The 19,277-nt window shown below is 38.8% G+C and overlaps 1 protein-coding gene across 1 annotated transcript; it reads left to right on the top strand.

Moving 5' to 3' along the window:
* Positions 1 to 4,514: 4,514 nt before the first annotated feature.
* Positions 4,515 to 18,407, top strand: LOC149251811 (uncharacterized). Its single transcript, XM_089453998.1, has 2 exons — positions 4,515 to 5,904; positions 18,130 to 18,407. The coding sequence occupies exons 1-2, from the start codon at positions 4,515 to 4,517 to the stop codon at positions 18,405 to 18,407; spliced, it is 1,668 nt and encodes a 555-aa protein (XP_089310124.1).
* Positions 18,408 to 19,277: the final 870 nt, after the last annotated feature.

Genomic DNA, 19,277 nt, shown 5'->3' on the forward strand with positions numbered 1-19,277 from the left:
CACTTCCAAATCTTTGGATCATCAGTTTACTGTCATGTGACCAAAGATGCTAGGAAGAAGCTAGACCCAATAGCTAAGTTGGGAATACTTTTGGGGTACACTGATACACCCCACAACTATCGGGTGTACTTGCCTTCCCTCAGAGGACTGTGGTACGCAGGGATCTGAAGTTCGACGAGCAAAAGGCCATGCGATTATCACTTTAGAGGGAGCTCAAGTTGCATGCAGAGGAGTAACTTTCAGATCCTAAGGAGGAGGAGCCTCAGATTGATGTGGAGCAGCCACATGCAGAGGATCCGGGAGTGGAGACATCCACTCATGATGATACTTCTAGATATGGGTGGAAACACTCAAGGGAAGCTGACAGGTTGATGCTGGATGTGCGGGAGAACATGGGACAACCATCTTCTCAACGCAGACAGAGGAGGTCACCCGAGTGGTACACTAGGTACATGGCCCTCGTTGGGGAGTGTGTAGATACCAAACCTTCTTCATTCTAGGAGGCAGTGTAGCAACCAGTCTAGGTTGATGCAATGGTAGAGGAGTACAACTCTATCATTTGGAACGGTGTATGGGATGTTGTCCCAAGACCTCAGGGTAAGTCAGTGGTGAGTTCCAGATGGCTTTACAAGGTAAAGCAGGCAACCGATGGTAGTGTTGAGAAACATAAGGAAAGGTTTGTTGCTCGGGGTTTCTCACAGGTTGAGGGGATTGACTACGATGAGACTTTTGCTCCTGTAGCAAGGTACTCATCGATTAGATCAATGTTGGCACTATCAGCTCAGATGGGGTGGAAGATCCACCAGATGGATGTGAAGACAACATTCCTCAAGGGAAAAATTGAGGAGGAGGTGTACATTGAGCAACCAAAGGGTTTCGAGACCTTCGATCATGAGTCGCATGTGTGCCAACTCAAGAAGGCTTTGTATGGGCTCAATCAAGCACCCCGTGCTTGGTACACCAGGATCAACAACTATTTCACCGGGTTGGGCTTCACCAAGCGTGAAGCAGATGTGAACCTTTACCACATCATGGTAGAAGGTAAACCATTGATCATTGTTATTTATGTCGATGATCTGATTTTGACATTTGATGATCAGTTGATACAGTCTTGCAAGGAGGACCTTGCAAGAGAGTTCAAAATGAAAGACATGGGTCTTATGCACTACTTTCTAGGCATGGAGGTGTGGCAGAAAGATGGTGAAGTATTTGTGTCTCAAGGCAAGTATGCCAATGAGATACTCAGGTGCTTTCACATGGAGAAGTGCAAGCCCATGCATACTCCTCTAGCTGGGAACTGGAGGAAGGAGGATGCTACTTCAGGTGAGGCAGTAGCTGCTACTGTTTATCGGCAGCTGGTGGGTTCACTTATGTATCTAGTGAACACACGACCCGACTTACGCTTTGTGGTGAACCAGCTGATTCAAGCTATGGTTCAGCCTACCAAGATGTTTTGGAAGGCAGGAAAGCATGTGCTGAGATACCTGAGAGGCACATCCCAGTTCGGATTGTGGTATGGACAGACAGAGGGAGTGAAGCTTCAGGGCTTCATAGATGCGGATTGGGAAGGGAGTCCATCAGACTGGAAGAGCACTTCTGGAGGAATCTTCAACCTTAGGTCAATTGCACTTAGCTTAGCAGAGGCTGAATACATGGCTGCTAGTCAGGCTGCATGTGAGGCCATTTGGATGCGGAAGATTCTAGTGGGATTGTTTGGTCAGAGGATGGATCCAACCATGATCTACTGTGATAATCAGAGTTGTATTAAACTCTCTGAGAATCCAATTTTTCATGATAGGTCCAAGAACATTAATATCCGGTATCACCATCTTCGAGACAGTGTGGTCAAGAGGATCATGTTGTTGTTGTATGTTTCGACCGAGGAACAGGATGCAGATATTTTGACTAAGGCATTGTCAAAATGCAAGTTCGAGTTCCACAGAGATAGGATTGGGGTTACTGATAGTCTCTTTCTTTTTGAGAGGGAGTGTTGAAAGTAGCAACAAGAAATGCCAAATATATAAGTGCTAAATTTAGTACTACTATAAATAGCATTTCTGGATAACTTCCTATTTTAGTTAGTCCCTGAACTAAAATTGAGAAGTAAAATTCGAATTTGATCTTAGCAGCTGTTTGTAAGATAATTAATTAATTCACCATGAGTTAATTAGTTGTATAAAATCAAACATGAAGTCTATGTGGGGACATGCAACAGTTTCTCCATTAATTGAGGAATTTATCCTTCAGTTAAAGAGATAAGGATGAGTTGTATTTTGAGTTGTAATTAGTTAGCTCAGTTAACTGAGTTAAGTCCAGTTAGATTGGTTCCAACATTTTGTGGAATTAATTGTGAGTTCAGTTAGTTAATTCATGCATTCATGCATGTAACTGTTGCACTGCAAATAACTGAATATTCTCTCATAAATAACTCATGCATGTCAGTTCAGACAGAGACCCAGTTGAGATCAGAGGAAGGGACAATGTACTATCAATTGGAGGAATTTTCCTATATAGGACCCAACGGTCCTTGACCATAGTCCATTGACTCATCCTTGAGTCAATCATTTGTTGGTGCTACTGGTGCTTCCTGTTGTTGCGGTGCTCCTACCAGTGTTGCTCCTTCTTGGGTTGTTCCTTCAAACAAACGACCCAACGCTAGGATGGAATGGATGGTTGTCGTTTGGAACTATGTCTACTCAGCTAGTGCCTCCTGCCATGAACCTATCCCTTCCCTTAATAATAAATAAAAATAATAAATAATACAAAAATAATAATTAATAAAATAAATTATAAATAATAATAAATAAATCACTTAATAATAATAAAAATAATAAATCATAAATGTTAAATAATAAATAAGATTTAAAATAATAATAAAATAAAATAGTAATAACCATACTAAAGCTCTAGATAAGAATAAGGAAACTATCAAAAAGAAGGAAATAAAACAAGAAAAGGAAACTATCAAAAAGAAGGAAATAAAACAAGAAAAGGAAACTATCAAAAAGAAAGAAATCAAAAGAAACTTGCATGAGACTTCTATTTAATAGAGGGCAAGGAAGATGAGAGACATGTTTTTCCGGCATTCTATCATTCCGAGATTCTATCCTTCATTCTCTTGGGAGAATGGTATACTAAGACTTAGGAGCACTGGCAGTAGTACGTTGATTGAGGCTCGGGGGTGGCCAGTTGTAGCAGAATCCTTGCACAATTGAGCCTACGGTTGGGTGGAGAGTCATCCCCACAACCTTGTTGAGATCTGGCAAACCTTGATCACAGGTAACATAGACATAAAATTATTTTTCAGCATATTTTTCTATCAAGAAATTAATTTATATTTTTTTTACTGTTACATATGGTATCAGGGAGAGGTATTTAGATTTGTAAATTGAATTCATATTAATAAATGTTTCAAATTACAATGTGAGGTTGATCAGTTGATCTTATAGTAGGGGCAGATTTCTCGACATTATTGTCAAAGGGAACAATGGAATTTGCAGGAACACGCATAGCCTTCTGCCTTATGCATGCAGTTATATGGCTAAATGTATCGTAATTTAAGGGATTCAAAATGGTGTTGCCTTTGCAGGTGCGCTTGCAGGCAGACCATATAATTAATAAAATGATTATTTTTTTGTTGGGGAGGAGTAACCTTCCCAGTCATCCGATCCAGTTCTGGGTCGGGTGGCAGTGTCTTTCCTTATGGTGTGGAATATTTTTATGCGTGATTCATAAGTTTTCTTATACGTATTTTAAAACAATCCATTTATTTTTCTACATAAGTAATGATTACATAAACAGATACTTAAAGTCATATAATGCTTTACTCATTCGAATTTTGTTTTATTTTACATGGATCCAATTCTCTAAGTTTTATGGCTTATACTACAAAAAATTGTGATTATTGATGAACTCATAAACTCCATGTTTTTTTTATATACTTCGAAATTTGTGACAAACTATATACTTCAATTGAGTAAACTAAAATTTTTCAAACATATTCTAAATTTATTGTAGCTTTTGGCATAAAGGTAATGAATAAATCCACTGAATATTACAGGGTAGATCATGGCTCCTAAACGGCGAAGACAAACCCGAAACAACCTTGGAGTAGAAACACCACCTCCCGCCACTTCAGAGATAGGAACCCCAACTGAGCAAGCTATATTACATTCCCTTGGAGAAATGACCAATATCTTTAAGGACTGGGTCTCAAGCCAAGGACGAGATCAAGGAAATGTGCAAAAGGAATTGGAACAAAAACAGGGACAAGACCTAAATTCTCAACTCAATGTCAAAGATGGACAAGCAACACTTGATATTATGAAAGAAGTCCAAAAATCCAAATTACCAGAGTTTACGGGTCTAGAGGGGGTTCAAAAGCGGAAGCATGGGTAATGGCTGTCAAACGAGCACGTAGTTTTAAGGCATACACTTCTTCGTAAAAAGCCCAGATATCAATGAGTCTACTAAAAGGAGATGCCTTATTATGGTGGGTAAATGAAGAAACGAAGATGCAAGTCACCCCAGTACAAGTTACTTGGGAAATGTTTGAGGAAGCCTTCCGAAATAGGTACCTATCAGAGGAGTACAAACACCAACAAGTAGGAGCTTTCCATGAAGTACGACAGAATGGTAAATCTATCGAGGACTATGAAGCTGAATTTTATTCATTGGTCCATCACGTGGACTATATGGCTGATGATAGACATCAAACTGAAAGATTCTTACATGGACTCGACCCCTTAGTCCGAGCAGAAGTCGCCATGTGGAAACCCACCACTATGGCAACAACCACTAGTTTAGCCAAACAAGTCTTGAGGAAAATCAATATGAAGAAGCAAATGGTAGTTGATGAAAGTTCAGGAAAGGAGCATTCCTCAATGAGGCTGAATAAACCAGGGGGGCAGCCATATAGATTCCAGGGAAGACAAAACCCTATTTCTCAGATCGCTAGCGCAACTTCTCGACCGCCTCCAAGAGGACGTAAGGGTCAACCCTACTTGATTAATGGGAGGAGTAGAAGATTTGGTGACCAAGGAAAAGTACAACGTGAGAAGCAGGTACAAGTAGAATGTTGGCATTGCAAAGGTCCACATTATAGAAGAGATTGTCCAAGTTATCAATCAGGGATACAACGGGAATACAAAGCAAAAGGAGGAAGACCACAAAACCCACATCGAATTCATGCAGCTATAAACCATCGCCAGGCTGAGCACCAAGCTAATGTAGTAGAATCTGCAGGTATGAGCAATAACATTCCTCTATCTGTGTTAATTGATCCAGGTGCTACTGATAGTTTTATTTCACCTTCAACAATACTTAGATGTGGATTGACAGCTCATGAGCAAAGTAACTTTAGTATGGTTGAAATGGCGTCAGGCTCTCAGCAATCAGTAGGGTCAATGGTAAGAGATTGTAGTGTTAACATTGGGGGGTGTGACACCAAGATGAATCTATATAGTACAACTCTCGGAACGTATGACTTAATTGTGGGAATGGATTGGCTTGAACCCCATCAAGTTATACTGGATTGTTATAATAAAACAGTCCTCATAAAAAATGACCAAGGAGAGACCGAGGTAATAAAAGGCATTAGACGTGGTGTTACATTATGCCTCATATCAGCCAAGAAAGTTAATAAGTGTATGAGGAAAGGGTGCAAGATTTATGCGGTAGAAATGGTTCCTACCAATGAGAAGTCCTCGGATAAATTGCAACCACTACTTTCTGAATTTGCAGATGTATTTCCTCTAGAGTTACCAAGTTTGCCTCCAGTTCGAGAAATTGATTTCTCCATAACCTTGAAACCAGAAGTGGAACCCATATCCAAAGCACCTTATCGAATGACTGTTCCAGAGCTTAATGAATTGAGTATACAGCTCAAAGAACTTCTTGATCAAGGTTTTATAAGACCCAGTGTGTCACCTTGGGGTGCACCAGTGATTTTTGTAAAGAAGAAGGATGGAACTCTTAGGTTATGTATTGATTACCGAGATCTAAACAAGGCCACCATTCGAAATAGGTACCCCATGCCTCGAATCGATGACCTCTTTGACCAGCTAAAAGGAGCTTCAATATTCTCCAAGATAGACTTACAGTCAGGTTATCATTAGCTAAAAATCAAGGAGGAAGACATACCTAAAACGGCATTCAGAACGCGCTATGGGCACTATGAGTTTATTGTTATGCCATTTGGTTTGACTAATGCCCCAGCAGCCTTCATGAACTTGATGAATAGTGTCTTCCGAAAATATGTGGACCGCTTTGTCCAAGTTTTCTTGGATGACATCCTCATTTACTCTCGTAATGAGAAAGAGCATCTAGAACACTTGAGGTTGGTACTACAATGCCTTAGGGAACATAAGCTATATGGAAAACTTTATAAATGTTCTTTCTTTGAGAAGGAAATTCAATATCTAGGCCATACCATTAGTGGCAAAGGCATTGCATTTTATTACAGTAAGATAGAAACTATAATGACTTGGCCCTCTCCCCGGAACGTCAAGGAAGTACATAGCTTTATGGGATTGGCAGGCTACTATAGAAGGTTTGTAGAAAGGTTCTCGCAGATATCTAATCCCGTCACCCACCTCCAAAGGAAAGGGGTTAAGTTTGAATGGAAAAGTGAGTGTGAGAAAGCATTTAATGAGCTAAAGCATCGTGTTGGTACCATTCCTTGACCTCCTTTTTCCTCTTCAAACACATCGTTTGCCTACCTTTTTCCTTCATACATATCTTAGACCCCTTGAAATTGATTAGTTAACAGTATTATAGTTGTTAAATACACTAGAATTGATTTATGAGTTTTATGTTAAAGAATTAAGGATTTTTGACAAAAAGACTACAGGAAGTTGCAACATCCTGTAATTGGTTTATTGTTTGACATATGGCATGACAGCTAAGCTAAAGCAAAGGGTAGGGATGAAAAATAGAATGTACAAGCATGGACGAACAACTATCCTACAGTAGAACCAACGCTCCTGAAGGCACGGTCAATGACGGTCAAAGCACAGCATGTTGGCGACAAAAGCAGCAACAGCATAAGGTTCTAAACCGATTTAGTTTTGTTCCTTTTTGAAATCTGTTCAGAATGGAAACAACTTAAAAACTATGCCATAGCAAAAGCGGAAACAGCCGAATCACGAATGTACATTCATTCCGAAATGTAAACGTTGTAAAAACATATGTAAACACAGTTATGTGTTGTCAGTTAGTGGTTATCATTGTATCGTTTTGAAAACAGAGCTTTTGAACTTAATACCAAAAACACGGTTGCAGTCACGATTTCATCGTTGCGTTGATTCTATAGTTTCTTGAGCACAGTCCAGTATACCTTTGAAACGCGGACGTGCCCTGTGTGGAACGGGTATACTGTCATTTTATTTCATTTGCAACTTCTGAATATTCAATAGCATGCACAGTGATTAGAGTTCAATTTATGCTTGCGTTGATTTAATTAGAAATTCGTATGAGTAATGTTTATGATGGTAGCTTGAAGGATTCATCGCTGAGATCATTGAATTGTATCCTGTAAGGGATCTGATCTTTCGTTATTTTTAAGAGCATCTTCATGAACCCTGTTTCTCATATATTTGAATTTTAAGTGTGCTTATGATTCTAGTATATTTCAATCTTTCATGAATGATAAACATTGAATGCTGAGTGTTCACTGAACAGGGGTTTTATGCACAGCATCCTCGTAAGGGGATTGAAATCTTGGTTTAAGTAATACACAGTGTTTTTAGAATAGGTAGATGAATTGAGTGACCTAAGTGTCCAAGTGATAGGGAGCATACCTCAACCTTCCGTAAAGAAGTTCTGTACCTACCATCACGAACACTTAGTTAGGAATCCTTTATGTCTATAGATTGTAGACGCATGCGTCGAAGTTTACTGATCCTGGTCGATAATAAATATAGCCTAATCTAGCACCCTAGATAGGACACTACATTTTGGCGCCGTTGCCGGGGAGGCGTACTTAAAGGATTTAAAAAGAAAAAAAAAAATTCAATAAACAAAAACGAGCAAAAACATAGATTTAGAAATCATGTTCATTTATGCCTAGATTTAGAGACAATCAAGGTAGATTCATAAAAACCCCCCATCCAAAAACTAACCTATCACCAGGAGCAAACTCTTTAGGAAATACAACACCAGCTGAGGAAGTCACCATACAAGCATTAGAGGATAAACAAAAGTCAGGACAAAGACTTACTCTCATTGAAAGGCAAACTTTATTAGCACATAAATCGCAGAAGAAACACTTTCCTAGATCCTCCACACAAGGAGAAAGTAGCACAGTGACCGAACAATCTTTCTTTAATCTCCTCTTTAAAACAAGTGACACTGACACAGAGGAACCTATTAAAATGGCTGAGGAAGGAGATGGATCAGCACCAAATCAAGGACGAAGAGATGAAGACGAGTCAACCTTTAAGTTTCCTATACATGAACCACAAGAAGATGATGAGATCAAAATGAAAAACATACCTCCATCCATGCTACCAAACTTTTATGGTATGGCTTCAGAAGACCCAGACTCATTCTTGTTCGAGTTTGACATTGTATGTCGAACATATGGTTACACAGATGATGCCCATAGGCTTAGACTCTTCCCAGCGACATTAAAGGCATCAGCCTTAAGATGGTTCATGAGGCTTGGTGAGCATGCGATAATTGATTGGGATGGCATGAGAAGAATATTTCTAAGGAAATATCAACCTTATTGTAGATCCAAAGATTCCAAAGATGATATCTTTAGAATGAGCCAACAAGAGGATGAAAACTTAGAGGAATACTTAGAACGGTTTGTCTACAACTTACAAAAATCCAAACACCGAACTATGCCTCTTGATTTGATCCACACAATATTCTTGAAAGGCATCCGAGAGGAATACATGGATGATTTTAATTTGATGGGCAAAGGTGACATTTCTACCTTACCTTTTGAAGAAATCGCTGAATTATGCGAAAAGTATTCAAGGAGCAAAGCTAAAATTGGAAAAAGAACCCTGTCATCCAAAGTCACAAAATCTGCTTCAGCAAGTGTCACAAGGGCTGAAATAGGGAATCTATTAGAAGAATTTAAAACAGATCTGTTAAGCACCTTAGGGAACCAAATTGACACTCTAAAAGCTAAGAAGAAACAAGAAGATGAAGATCAGATAATGGCTATCTTCTTCCCAAAATGCCGGAAGAAACATGCCTTAAAAGACTGCCCATTAGAAAACATCCAAGTTTGTGCCTTCTGTACTGAACATCATGATATATTTAATTGTCCTAAAGTTAAGGTTTTGCAGAACTGTAATATGGTAGCTAATTCAGAGATGGAAAATGTGTATTACATGGGCACAAAGAGACCATGGCAGCCAAGGCCAGCACCGCAAGGTATGTTTCCAAATCAAAATTTGCAATTTCCTGTAAATGATCAAATGTATGCTCAGAATTCATGGAATGTACCCATGCCATGGCAGCACCAAAATCACCCACAGCAACAATGGAGACCATCTCAACAATACTCTCAATCATATCATACATATCCTCAATCATACCAACCATATTCGTAGCCATATCAACAATATCATCAGCCATACTCATCACATCCTCAACCATATCAGCAGTATCCTCAGCAGCAGGTTGTTTACCAACCTCCACCTACTCAACAAGCATTGCCTGCTCCTCCACCAATAAATCCACCACAACTGCAATTTCCATCTAACTCACAACCTCCCAGACCTACTCAAATTCCTGCTCAAACTGTCCCAAATCCAAATAACAGAGCAGAGAGGCCAGCCTACAATGTAGAAGAGGGAACCTCATATCCCACACTACCCTTGCAAAATATCAACTTGAGGTCTGGTAGGGTACTCCACAAAGATTCTCCAATAACAGATAAACAAGAAGAAAACACAGAAAATGAAAATGAAATGACAAATCAAAGAAAACCAAACGATGATACCAAAGATAAGCAGATGCAACCATTGCATCCACCTTTTCCAGACCGATTGGTCCAAATGAAACTTCCAATGTCTATACCACAGTTTGATGTTTTAGATGAGCTCAAGAATGTCTATATAAAAATTCCGCTATTGCAAGCCATAAAAGACATTCCCATATACACTAAAGCAATCAAAGAAATGTGTCTTAAGAAGCCCACTAGGAAAAGGATTGATCCACAAACCATTCATGTTATAGGACATTTAGCTGGCCTTATGACAAATACCATCTCAATGGAAAAGTATGTTGATCCTGGTATCCCCAGAGTTACTACAATCATTAACAACATACATATTCCAAACACTTTAATAGATCTTGGGGCCGCAATAAATGTCATGACTCTTGAAACCATGAGAACACTCCAGCTCATAAATTTGCAACACACAACGATTGTTCTAGAACTAGCTGATAGGTCTAAAGTGATTCCTGAAGGGATTTGGAGGACATAATTGTTTCATTAGACTCTTGGGAGTACCCAGTGGACTTCTTAGTTCTTCAACCCAAATCCAATCTAGGAGGGCACCCTATCATCCTTGGTAGACCATGGTTAGCGACTGCTGATGCATTCATAGGATGCCGATCGGGCAACATGATCATTTCAAGAGGGACCGAAAGAAAACAACTCACTCTTTATCCATCAGCACAATCACCAGCAGTAACACACAATTTATGGCTTGATGATAAATACAATGATAAAGAAGAAGTACAATCTGTTTTTAGCATTGACCAAATCTATGATTTCCAAGAACAAAATAATAATGATTTGGTAAAATTGTTCCTTTCTCAACCTGATATTTCCGAAAATTTGAGAAACGACCAATATCATGCTGCAGATGTACTTTTAGCCCAAAATTTTCAAGAAACATGCACCATTCAATCTTTGCAAACCACATTTCACGATATCTTTCCAGTTCAATCCATCACAAACACACAGAGTCAGATCATAGAGATTAGTCCAGGGAAAACTCTGAACATAGGCAATCACCTAGACTCATCTCAGCAAGAGAAATTGATTCAACTATTGAGAAAATACCAGAAAGCATTTGCTTGGGACTACACCGATATGCATGGGATTCACCCCGACACATGCACTCACCATATTTATATAGATAGTACTATCAAACCAGTGAGGCAACCGCAGAGAAGAATGAACCCATGCTCCAGGATATTGTCTGAGAAGAATTGCAAAAACTGTTGAGAGTTAATTTTATATATCCTATTTCTGACAGTCAGTGGGTATCCCCATTGCTTATAGTGCCCAAGAAAAATGGTAATTGGCGCATTTGTGTTGATTACAGACAACTGAACAAAGCAACGCTCAAAGATTATTTCCCACTACCATTTATTGACCAAGTGTTAGACACCTTAGCTGGGAAATCATCATTTTCTTTTCTTGATGGTTTCACTGGCTACAACCAGATCAGGATAGCCTCAGAAGATCAGGACAAAACCACATTCACCTGTCCTTGGGGCACTTATGCTTATAATGTTTTGCCATTTGGACTTTGCAATGCTCCAGCTACATTTCAGAGAGCTGTATTAGCTATTTTCGCTGATTTAGTTCATGATTGTGTTGAAGTTTACATGGATGATTTTTTAGTGTACGACAATTCATTTGAACATGCATTAGAGAACCTTGAAAGAGTTTTGAAAAGATGTATTGAAGCTAATCTGTCCCTGAGCAATGAAAAGTGCTTTATGATGTTAAACGAAGGGATAGTATTAGGCCACTATATTTCTTTTCAAGGCATCAAAGTTGACCCAGCAAAAATCTAGATCATTGTTGATTTGCCAATTCCAAAGAATCAAAGAGAGGTAAGAAGTTTCCTTGGGTATGCAAGCTATTACAAAAGGTTTATTGAACATTTTAGTAAAATAGCTTTACCTTTGTTTAAGCTTCTAACAAAAGATGTACTTTTCAACTGGAATGAGAACTGCCAGCAAGCATTTGAAGCACTCAAAAAGAAGTTATCAACCACACCAGTCTTAAGAGGGCCTAACTGGAGCCTACCATTTCATATCTTTACAGATGCATCTGACACTGCAGTGGGTGCCTCATTAGGCCAAAAAGAGGAATCTTGTAATTATGCCATTTATTTCATTAGCAAAAATCTAACACCTGCAGAGTCAAACTACACAGTCATAGAAAAGGAAACACTTGCCATCATATATGCTGTGAATAAATTCCGACATTATATAACTGGTTATGAAGTCTTTGTACATACTGATCATTCTGCAATTAGACATTTAATGAATAAACCAATAACTAGTGGCAGAGTTACCAGATGGTTATTATTGTTACAGGAATTTAACATCACAGTGTTAGATAGACCAGGTAAAGAGAATCAGGTGGCAGATTTTCTTTCTAGACTACAAAATCCAGGTGAGGTTGTTCCGGTTGAAGATTCTTTCCCAGATGAAAATTTATTTGCAATTTCCATAGTGAATCCTTGGTATGCTGACTTGGCCAATTATTTGTCTACAGGAAGGACACCTCCATACTTTACTCCAAAGGAAAAGAAGAGACTAGTCAAACAAAGTGCTCGATACTCATGGATTAATGGCGATTTATTTTACACTGGTTATGATATGATTATTAGAAGATGTGTAAGAAATGATGAGATAATTGATATTTTAAAATCTTGCCATGATGAACCGTGTGGTGGGCATTTTGCAGCTAAGCGAACAGCATTCAAAGTTCTTAGTCTTGGATACTACTGGCCATCCATTTTTAAGGATTCCAAGAAGTACGTGAAGAGTTGTGACAGCTGCCAAAGAATGGGCAGGCCAACAGCTACAGACGAGATGCCACTTCAGCCCCAAGTTCACCTAGAGCCATTTGAAAAATGGGCTCTAGACTTTATAGGACCCATTAACCCAACCTCCAATGGTAAGAAGTACATCTTAGTATGTACTGATTACGTCACAAAGTGGGCTGAAGCAAAAGCACTAGTTAGAGCCACCGAACAAACAGTGGTAAATTTCCTTTTTGAAGAGATTTTTGTAAGGTATGGAGTACCAAGGGAAATAGTGACTGATTAAGGTACTCAATTTACTTCAAAGTTAGTGAAGGACATCACAGACAAATACCAAATCAAGCACAGAAGAAGTACACCTTACCATCCACAGGCCAATGGGCAGGTGGAATCCACAAACAAAACTTTGGAAGGGATCATCACTAAAACTGTGGCAATGAACAGAAAGAATTGGGAAGAGAAGCTCAAAGATGCACTCTGGGCTTACAGAATTACGTGGAAGAATACTACAGGATTTACACCATATCAGTTGGTGTATGGCAAAGAGGTAATGCTTCCTATTGAGTTTCAAATACATACTTTTAAACTGGTTGCAGATTTGCAAATTGACCTGGACCAAGCACAACAAGAAAGAATTCAGCAGTTGAACCAGCTGGATGAAATGAGGTAGCAAGCAGAGGAAACCACAATCCTCATGCAAAAACAAAGGAAGCAGTGGCATGATGCACATATCAAGAAGAAGCAGTTCAAGGAAGGCGACTGGGCTTTACTTTTTGACTCTAAATTCAGAGATCATAAAGCCAAGTTTAGCACCCATTGGATGGGCCCATACCAAATTATTCAGGCTTACGACAATGGTTCAGTCAAGCTCAAAACTATTGATGGAGAAGGTCATTCCTTTACTGTCAACGGTCATCGCCTGAAACTTTACACTAAGCCCATCAGCAAGCAAAATTTTCTCCAAACAGTATCTCAACAAAGAGAGGTTGAGATACTGCAGCCTTCAGCTGCAGTATCCCTGCCTTAGTTCATTTCATTTCAATTTAGAAATTCAAAAAGAAATTTAAAAAAAAAAAAAAACAAAACAAAATCTAAAAAAAAAAAAAAAAAAAACAAACACAACAAAAAAAAATAATAACAATGGGTTAGATGTGAAAACCAGACTCTGGCACACTCTAACCCCGAATTCTTACTTGAAAACCAATTCGTTGGCGGGTAAGAATTCCTTTTCTTTTGTTCCCTGTTTGATTTATCAACTGAATAATGACTTGAGGACAAGTCAAAACTTTAGTGGGGGAGAGAAGCATCAGCATTTTGTTCTCTTATCTCTCCATTGTAAATTCTTAAATATTTCTTATCTCATCTCCTCACTGTAAATTTCCAAAGCAATTTGTTTCAGCATTCCAGATTTCAATAAAGAAGTTGTTTTGTCATTGTTTTATCTCAGAGGGACCTGGTTATAAACATTATGCAAGGGGACTTGTTCTGTCCAGAAGACCATGTTACCAACACCAGCAGTAATGGGACCTGTTTAAGACACATAAAAGGGACCTGTTAAGAGACTGTTACTTCAGGATTACTTCAACAAAGCTTCATCAAGTTTCTACAAGGATCCACAGGTTGCTGGGCACCAAGACTTCATCAAATACCAAAGATCAAGGAACATGTATACATATAATTCTTTTTCCGGATTTCAAAGAAGCTGCCTTAACATATTCAAGATCTCAGAGGGACCTGTTGCATTCGAATCTATCTCAGGGGACCTGTTATGAACAGCAAAGAATAGTCAAAAGATACTAGTCCTACCCAGCATGCCAATGCAACGCTTGAACAACCAACAAAAGTGTAATGTATTCCTTATTCTTAACATTTAAATTCTTAGATTAATTTTTAATGTTAAATTTAATAACTGTGACTGCTATGATCAATTTCAGAGACACCTCCATACCTATCACTCGTTATCCTATTGTTAATCCCTATCATCTTCCAATACTCCAACCCCTCTCATACTTATACGATTTTGTTAATCCCCTCTCATATAATCCTTTTCAATCTCTGTTACCAATCAGTTAGACCCTACAGCCATCCCAACATTTCTATTTGGCCGGGTACCAACAGAAGCAGGACACGTGGTGAATTGTTTGGAAACCAAATGTCATGCGGGCTTGTTCATTATGTTTGAAACGGCTGAATTATGATTTAACCACCCGACGAAGCCAAATGATGCAAACGACTACCCGAAATCATATTCCAGTACTTCATATATATGCTTCTAGCGCTTCTATGATGGCATCCATACGATCAGTACAACCATTCCTCTGTTTCAAAATATGAATATGTTATGAATTGAGTTAAGCCGGTTATTTCATTATCATTTTTAGTTGTTCTATGCTAGCATTCGACTCCTGTGACTTCAACAGTAAAGACTGAAAGTAGCAAGCACCACGAAAGGAAAATGTAGTTAATTGGGTTCGACCTCTATTACAAGATAGTCAATCGAGCATCGTTTGGGTTACGAAAGGAGCTAGTGTTAAAGAGCCGAGGACGCCACCAGGTCAGCAATATTGGGGCGGAAGATAAAAGGTAACAAATCAAAACTTCTTTGTTGAATTTGTAAAACATAAACAAAGAAGAGTTAGAGCACAACTCTCAGCCAAAATGACCAATAGGGTCGAACCTAGCATATTCGACAGTTCCCAGTATCACGAAGATTGCATTTCAATTCTTAAAGAAATACAGTGGCTGCCCTTTTTAGAGAAATTTCGTGGAAGTAATGAAGAGGTCACCAAACAGTTCGCTTTTACATTCAACGGAGAGAAAGCTCTGATAGGTAATTTTTCATTCAGAGTTTCGGAAGACACCATAGCTCAAGCCCTAGGGATCAGCCCAGAAGGGAAGAAGTACTTCAAAACAAAGCAATTTAAAGAGAAATCATGGACTCAATTTATGTCCAGATCCAGGGTTTCGTCCGTTAATTGGAAGAAAGACGTCCCAAGAAGTTGGCTGGTGCATCCCTGGGACGAGATGGTCTATATCATCCAAAAGTTTGTAACTTGTGAAGGCCGCTACAGTATTGTTTACTTGTACCATATCAAGTTACTGTTACATTTGAAAGGGCAGTGTGTTATCAGTCTGCCATACTTCCTCTTGCAAAGCCTAACCAAAATGTCGAAGACCATCCAAAAGCAGAAAGGTAACGAAGACAAGAGCTTATATCACTTTGGGCTAATTAAAATTCTTATTGAGTATGAATTACAGAGAAGAGGGAAAACGTGGAAGGAGTTCTTGGCTGCTAACCAAATTAAAGACGAAGAGGACAAGGAAGAACCACAGGAAAACTCAGGATTTATGAATGATATCGATGAAGAGATTCCTATACACAAAGCAAGCAAGGTACCTCCACCTGTTAGCAGTATAAGGACGAGGAAAATGAGAAAAGAGGATGCTCGGAAAGCAGAGCAAGATAAAAATTTTACCACCTATTCAAGAAGAACCAGGAGAACATCAAAGGCCCAGCTACAAGAAGACCAGCCTGAATCAAATGCACCTATGCCGATGGATATTGAAAGTAGTGCCCACTCACAACCTGAACCAAGAGCTGAGATGGAGGTTGAAAGCAATAACAGGCAAGAAAAAGATTCACCTCCTGCCATAAAGAAATAGAAGAAACTGGATAAGCAAATTGAGAAGTTAAAGGAAGAACTAATGGAGGCTAATATGCTGGAAAAAGTTATCAAGAAAGAAAATGAAATGCTCAGAGCATAGAGTAAAGAGACTCAACAGAAAAATGAAAAGTTAAGGGAACAAATTAAGGAACTTGAAGCTGAACAAACAGATATTTGTAAGTGGGCCACTAAATGGTACAACCAAAATAAGGTCCTCAAGGAAAAGTACAAAAGTTTAAAGCATGAGCTCCATGGTCAGAAAGATGCCCAGGTGAAGAAGAATGTGGATACATTGTTGAAGGCAGCAGAGGTACAGGCAGGGACAGAGTTCAGAGGAAGCACATCAGGGTTAGCATGAGGTCATGCTAATTCATTAAGTCGGGGAGAGATGTTGATACCATTCCTTGACCTCCTTTTTCCTCTTCAAACACATCGTTTGCCTACATTTTTCCTTCATACATCTCTTAGACCCCTTGAAATTGATTAGTTAACAGTATTATAGTTGTTAAATACATTAGAATTGATTTATGAGTTTTATGTTAAAGAATTAAGTATTTTTGATAAAAAGACTACAGGAAGTTGCAACATCCTATAATTGGTTTATTGTTTGACATATGGCATGACAGCTAAGCTAAAGCAAAGGGTAGGGATGAAAAATAGAATGTACAAGCATGGACGAACACCTATCCTACAGCAGAACCAACGCTCCTGAAGGCACGGTCAATGACGGTCAAAACACAGCATGTTGGCGAAAAAAGCAGCAACAGCATAGGGTTCTAAACCGATTTAGTTTTGTTCCTTTTTGAAATCGGTTCAGAATGGAAACAACTTAAAAACTATGCCATAGAAAAAGAGGCAACAGCCGCATCACGAATGTACATTCATTCTGAAATGTAAACGTTGTAAAAACATATGTAAACACAGTTATGTGTTGTTAGTTAGTGGTTATCATTGTATCGTTTTGAAAACAGAGCTTTTGAACTTAATACCAAAAACACGGTTGCAGTCACGATTTCATCGTTGCGTTGATTCTATAGTTGCTTGAGCACAGTCCAGTATACCTATGAAACGCGGACGGGCCCTGCATGGAACGGGTATACTATCATTTTATTTCATTTGCAACTTCTGAATATTCAATAGTATGCACAGTGATTAGAGTTCAATTTATGCTTGCGTTGATTTAATTAGAAATTCGTATGAGTAATGTTAATGATGGTAGCTTGAAGGATTCATCGATGAGATCATTGAATTGTATCCTGTAAGGGATCTGATCTTTCGTTATTTTTAAAAGCATCTTCATGAACCCTGTTTCTCATATATTTGAATTTTAAGTGTGCTTATGATTCTAGTATATTTCAATCTTTCATGAATGATAAACATTGAATGTTGAGTGTTCACTGAACAGGGGTTTTATGCACAGCATCCTCGTAAGGGGATTGAAATATTGGTTTAAGTAATACACAGTGTTTTTAGAATAGGTAGATGAATTGAGTGACCTGAGTGTCCAGGTGATAGGGAGCATACCTCAACCTTCCGTAAAGAAGTTCTGTACCTAACATCACGAACACTTAGTTAGGAATCCTTTATGTCTATAGATTGTAGACGCATGCCTCGAAGTTTACTGATCCTGGTCGATAATAAATATAGCCTAATCTAGCACCCTAGATAGGACACTACACATCGACTAACAACGGCCCCAATATTAAAAGTACCTGACATGGACAAGGACTTTCTTGTATGCACGGATGCATCAGAAGAAGGATTAGGTGCAGTCTTGATGCAAGGTGAAAGGGTTATCGCTTATGCTTCTCGAAAACTTAAGAACCATGAAATCAATTATGCAACTCATGATCTGGAATTAGCAGCGGTTGTAATGGCCTTGAAATTGTGGAGACATTATCTAATGGGGCGTCAATTTGAGTTAAGAACAGATCATAAACGTCTTGAGTATATCTTCACACAAAAGGATCTTAATGCTCGACAATGACACTGGAGTGAGTTATTTAGTGATTATGATTTCAAGATATCCTATATTAAGGGAAAAGAGAACAAAGTGGCAGATGCTTTAAGCAGGAGACCTAGACTTCATTCAATGTCAGCATTAAAGATAGACTTGAGGAGACGGATTCTAAATCATCTAGTAGGAGACCCACATTACCAGCAAATAAAAATTGCCTTACAAGAAGAGGTACCTGTGGCAACCAAGTGGGAGGAATACACCTTAGAAAATGATGGATTGCTACGATATAAGGGTAGGATTTATGTTCCAGAAGATGATGATCTTCAGAATTTAATAATCAAGGAAGCCCATCAAGCTCCATACGTTGCACATCCAGGAGTCCAGAAAATGTATGCAGACTTAAAACAACTATTTTTCTGGACAGGAATGAAAAAGGATATAACAATGTTTGTGGCTCGATGTTTAGAATGTCAACAGGTTAAAGCTGAACATCGTCACCCGGCAGGGCTTTTACAACCCCATGATATACCAGAAACTAAGTGGGAAGTTGTTTTGATGGATTTTGTTGGAGGCTTACCTATGACGTCCCAGAGACATGACTGTATTATGGTTGTGGTTGATAAATTAACTAAGAGTGCTCACTTCATTCCAGTCAAGACCACCTTTGACGCATCAGCTATTGCTCAAATTTTCCTGAAAGAAAAAATTCGCCTTCATGGAGTACCACGAAAGATAATATATGATAGAGACGCACGTTTTACTTCCAGATTTTGGAAAAGTCTATTACAATCTATGGGAACACAACTGAATTTTAGTACAGCATATCACCCAGAGACAGATGGTCAAACAGAAAGAGTAAACCAAGTGTTGGAGGACATGCTAAGAATGTATGTCATG

Source organism: Pinus tabuliformis, chromosome 7 (assembly GCF_031772625.1).
Source record: "Pinus tabuliformis cultivar Carrire ecotype Pingquan chromosome 7, CPIR1, whole genome shotgun sequence".
In the NCBI taxonomy this organism is placed as follows: domain Eukaryota; kingdom Viridiplantae; phylum Streptophyta; class Pinopsida; order Pinales; family Pinaceae; genus Pinus; species Pinus tabuliformis.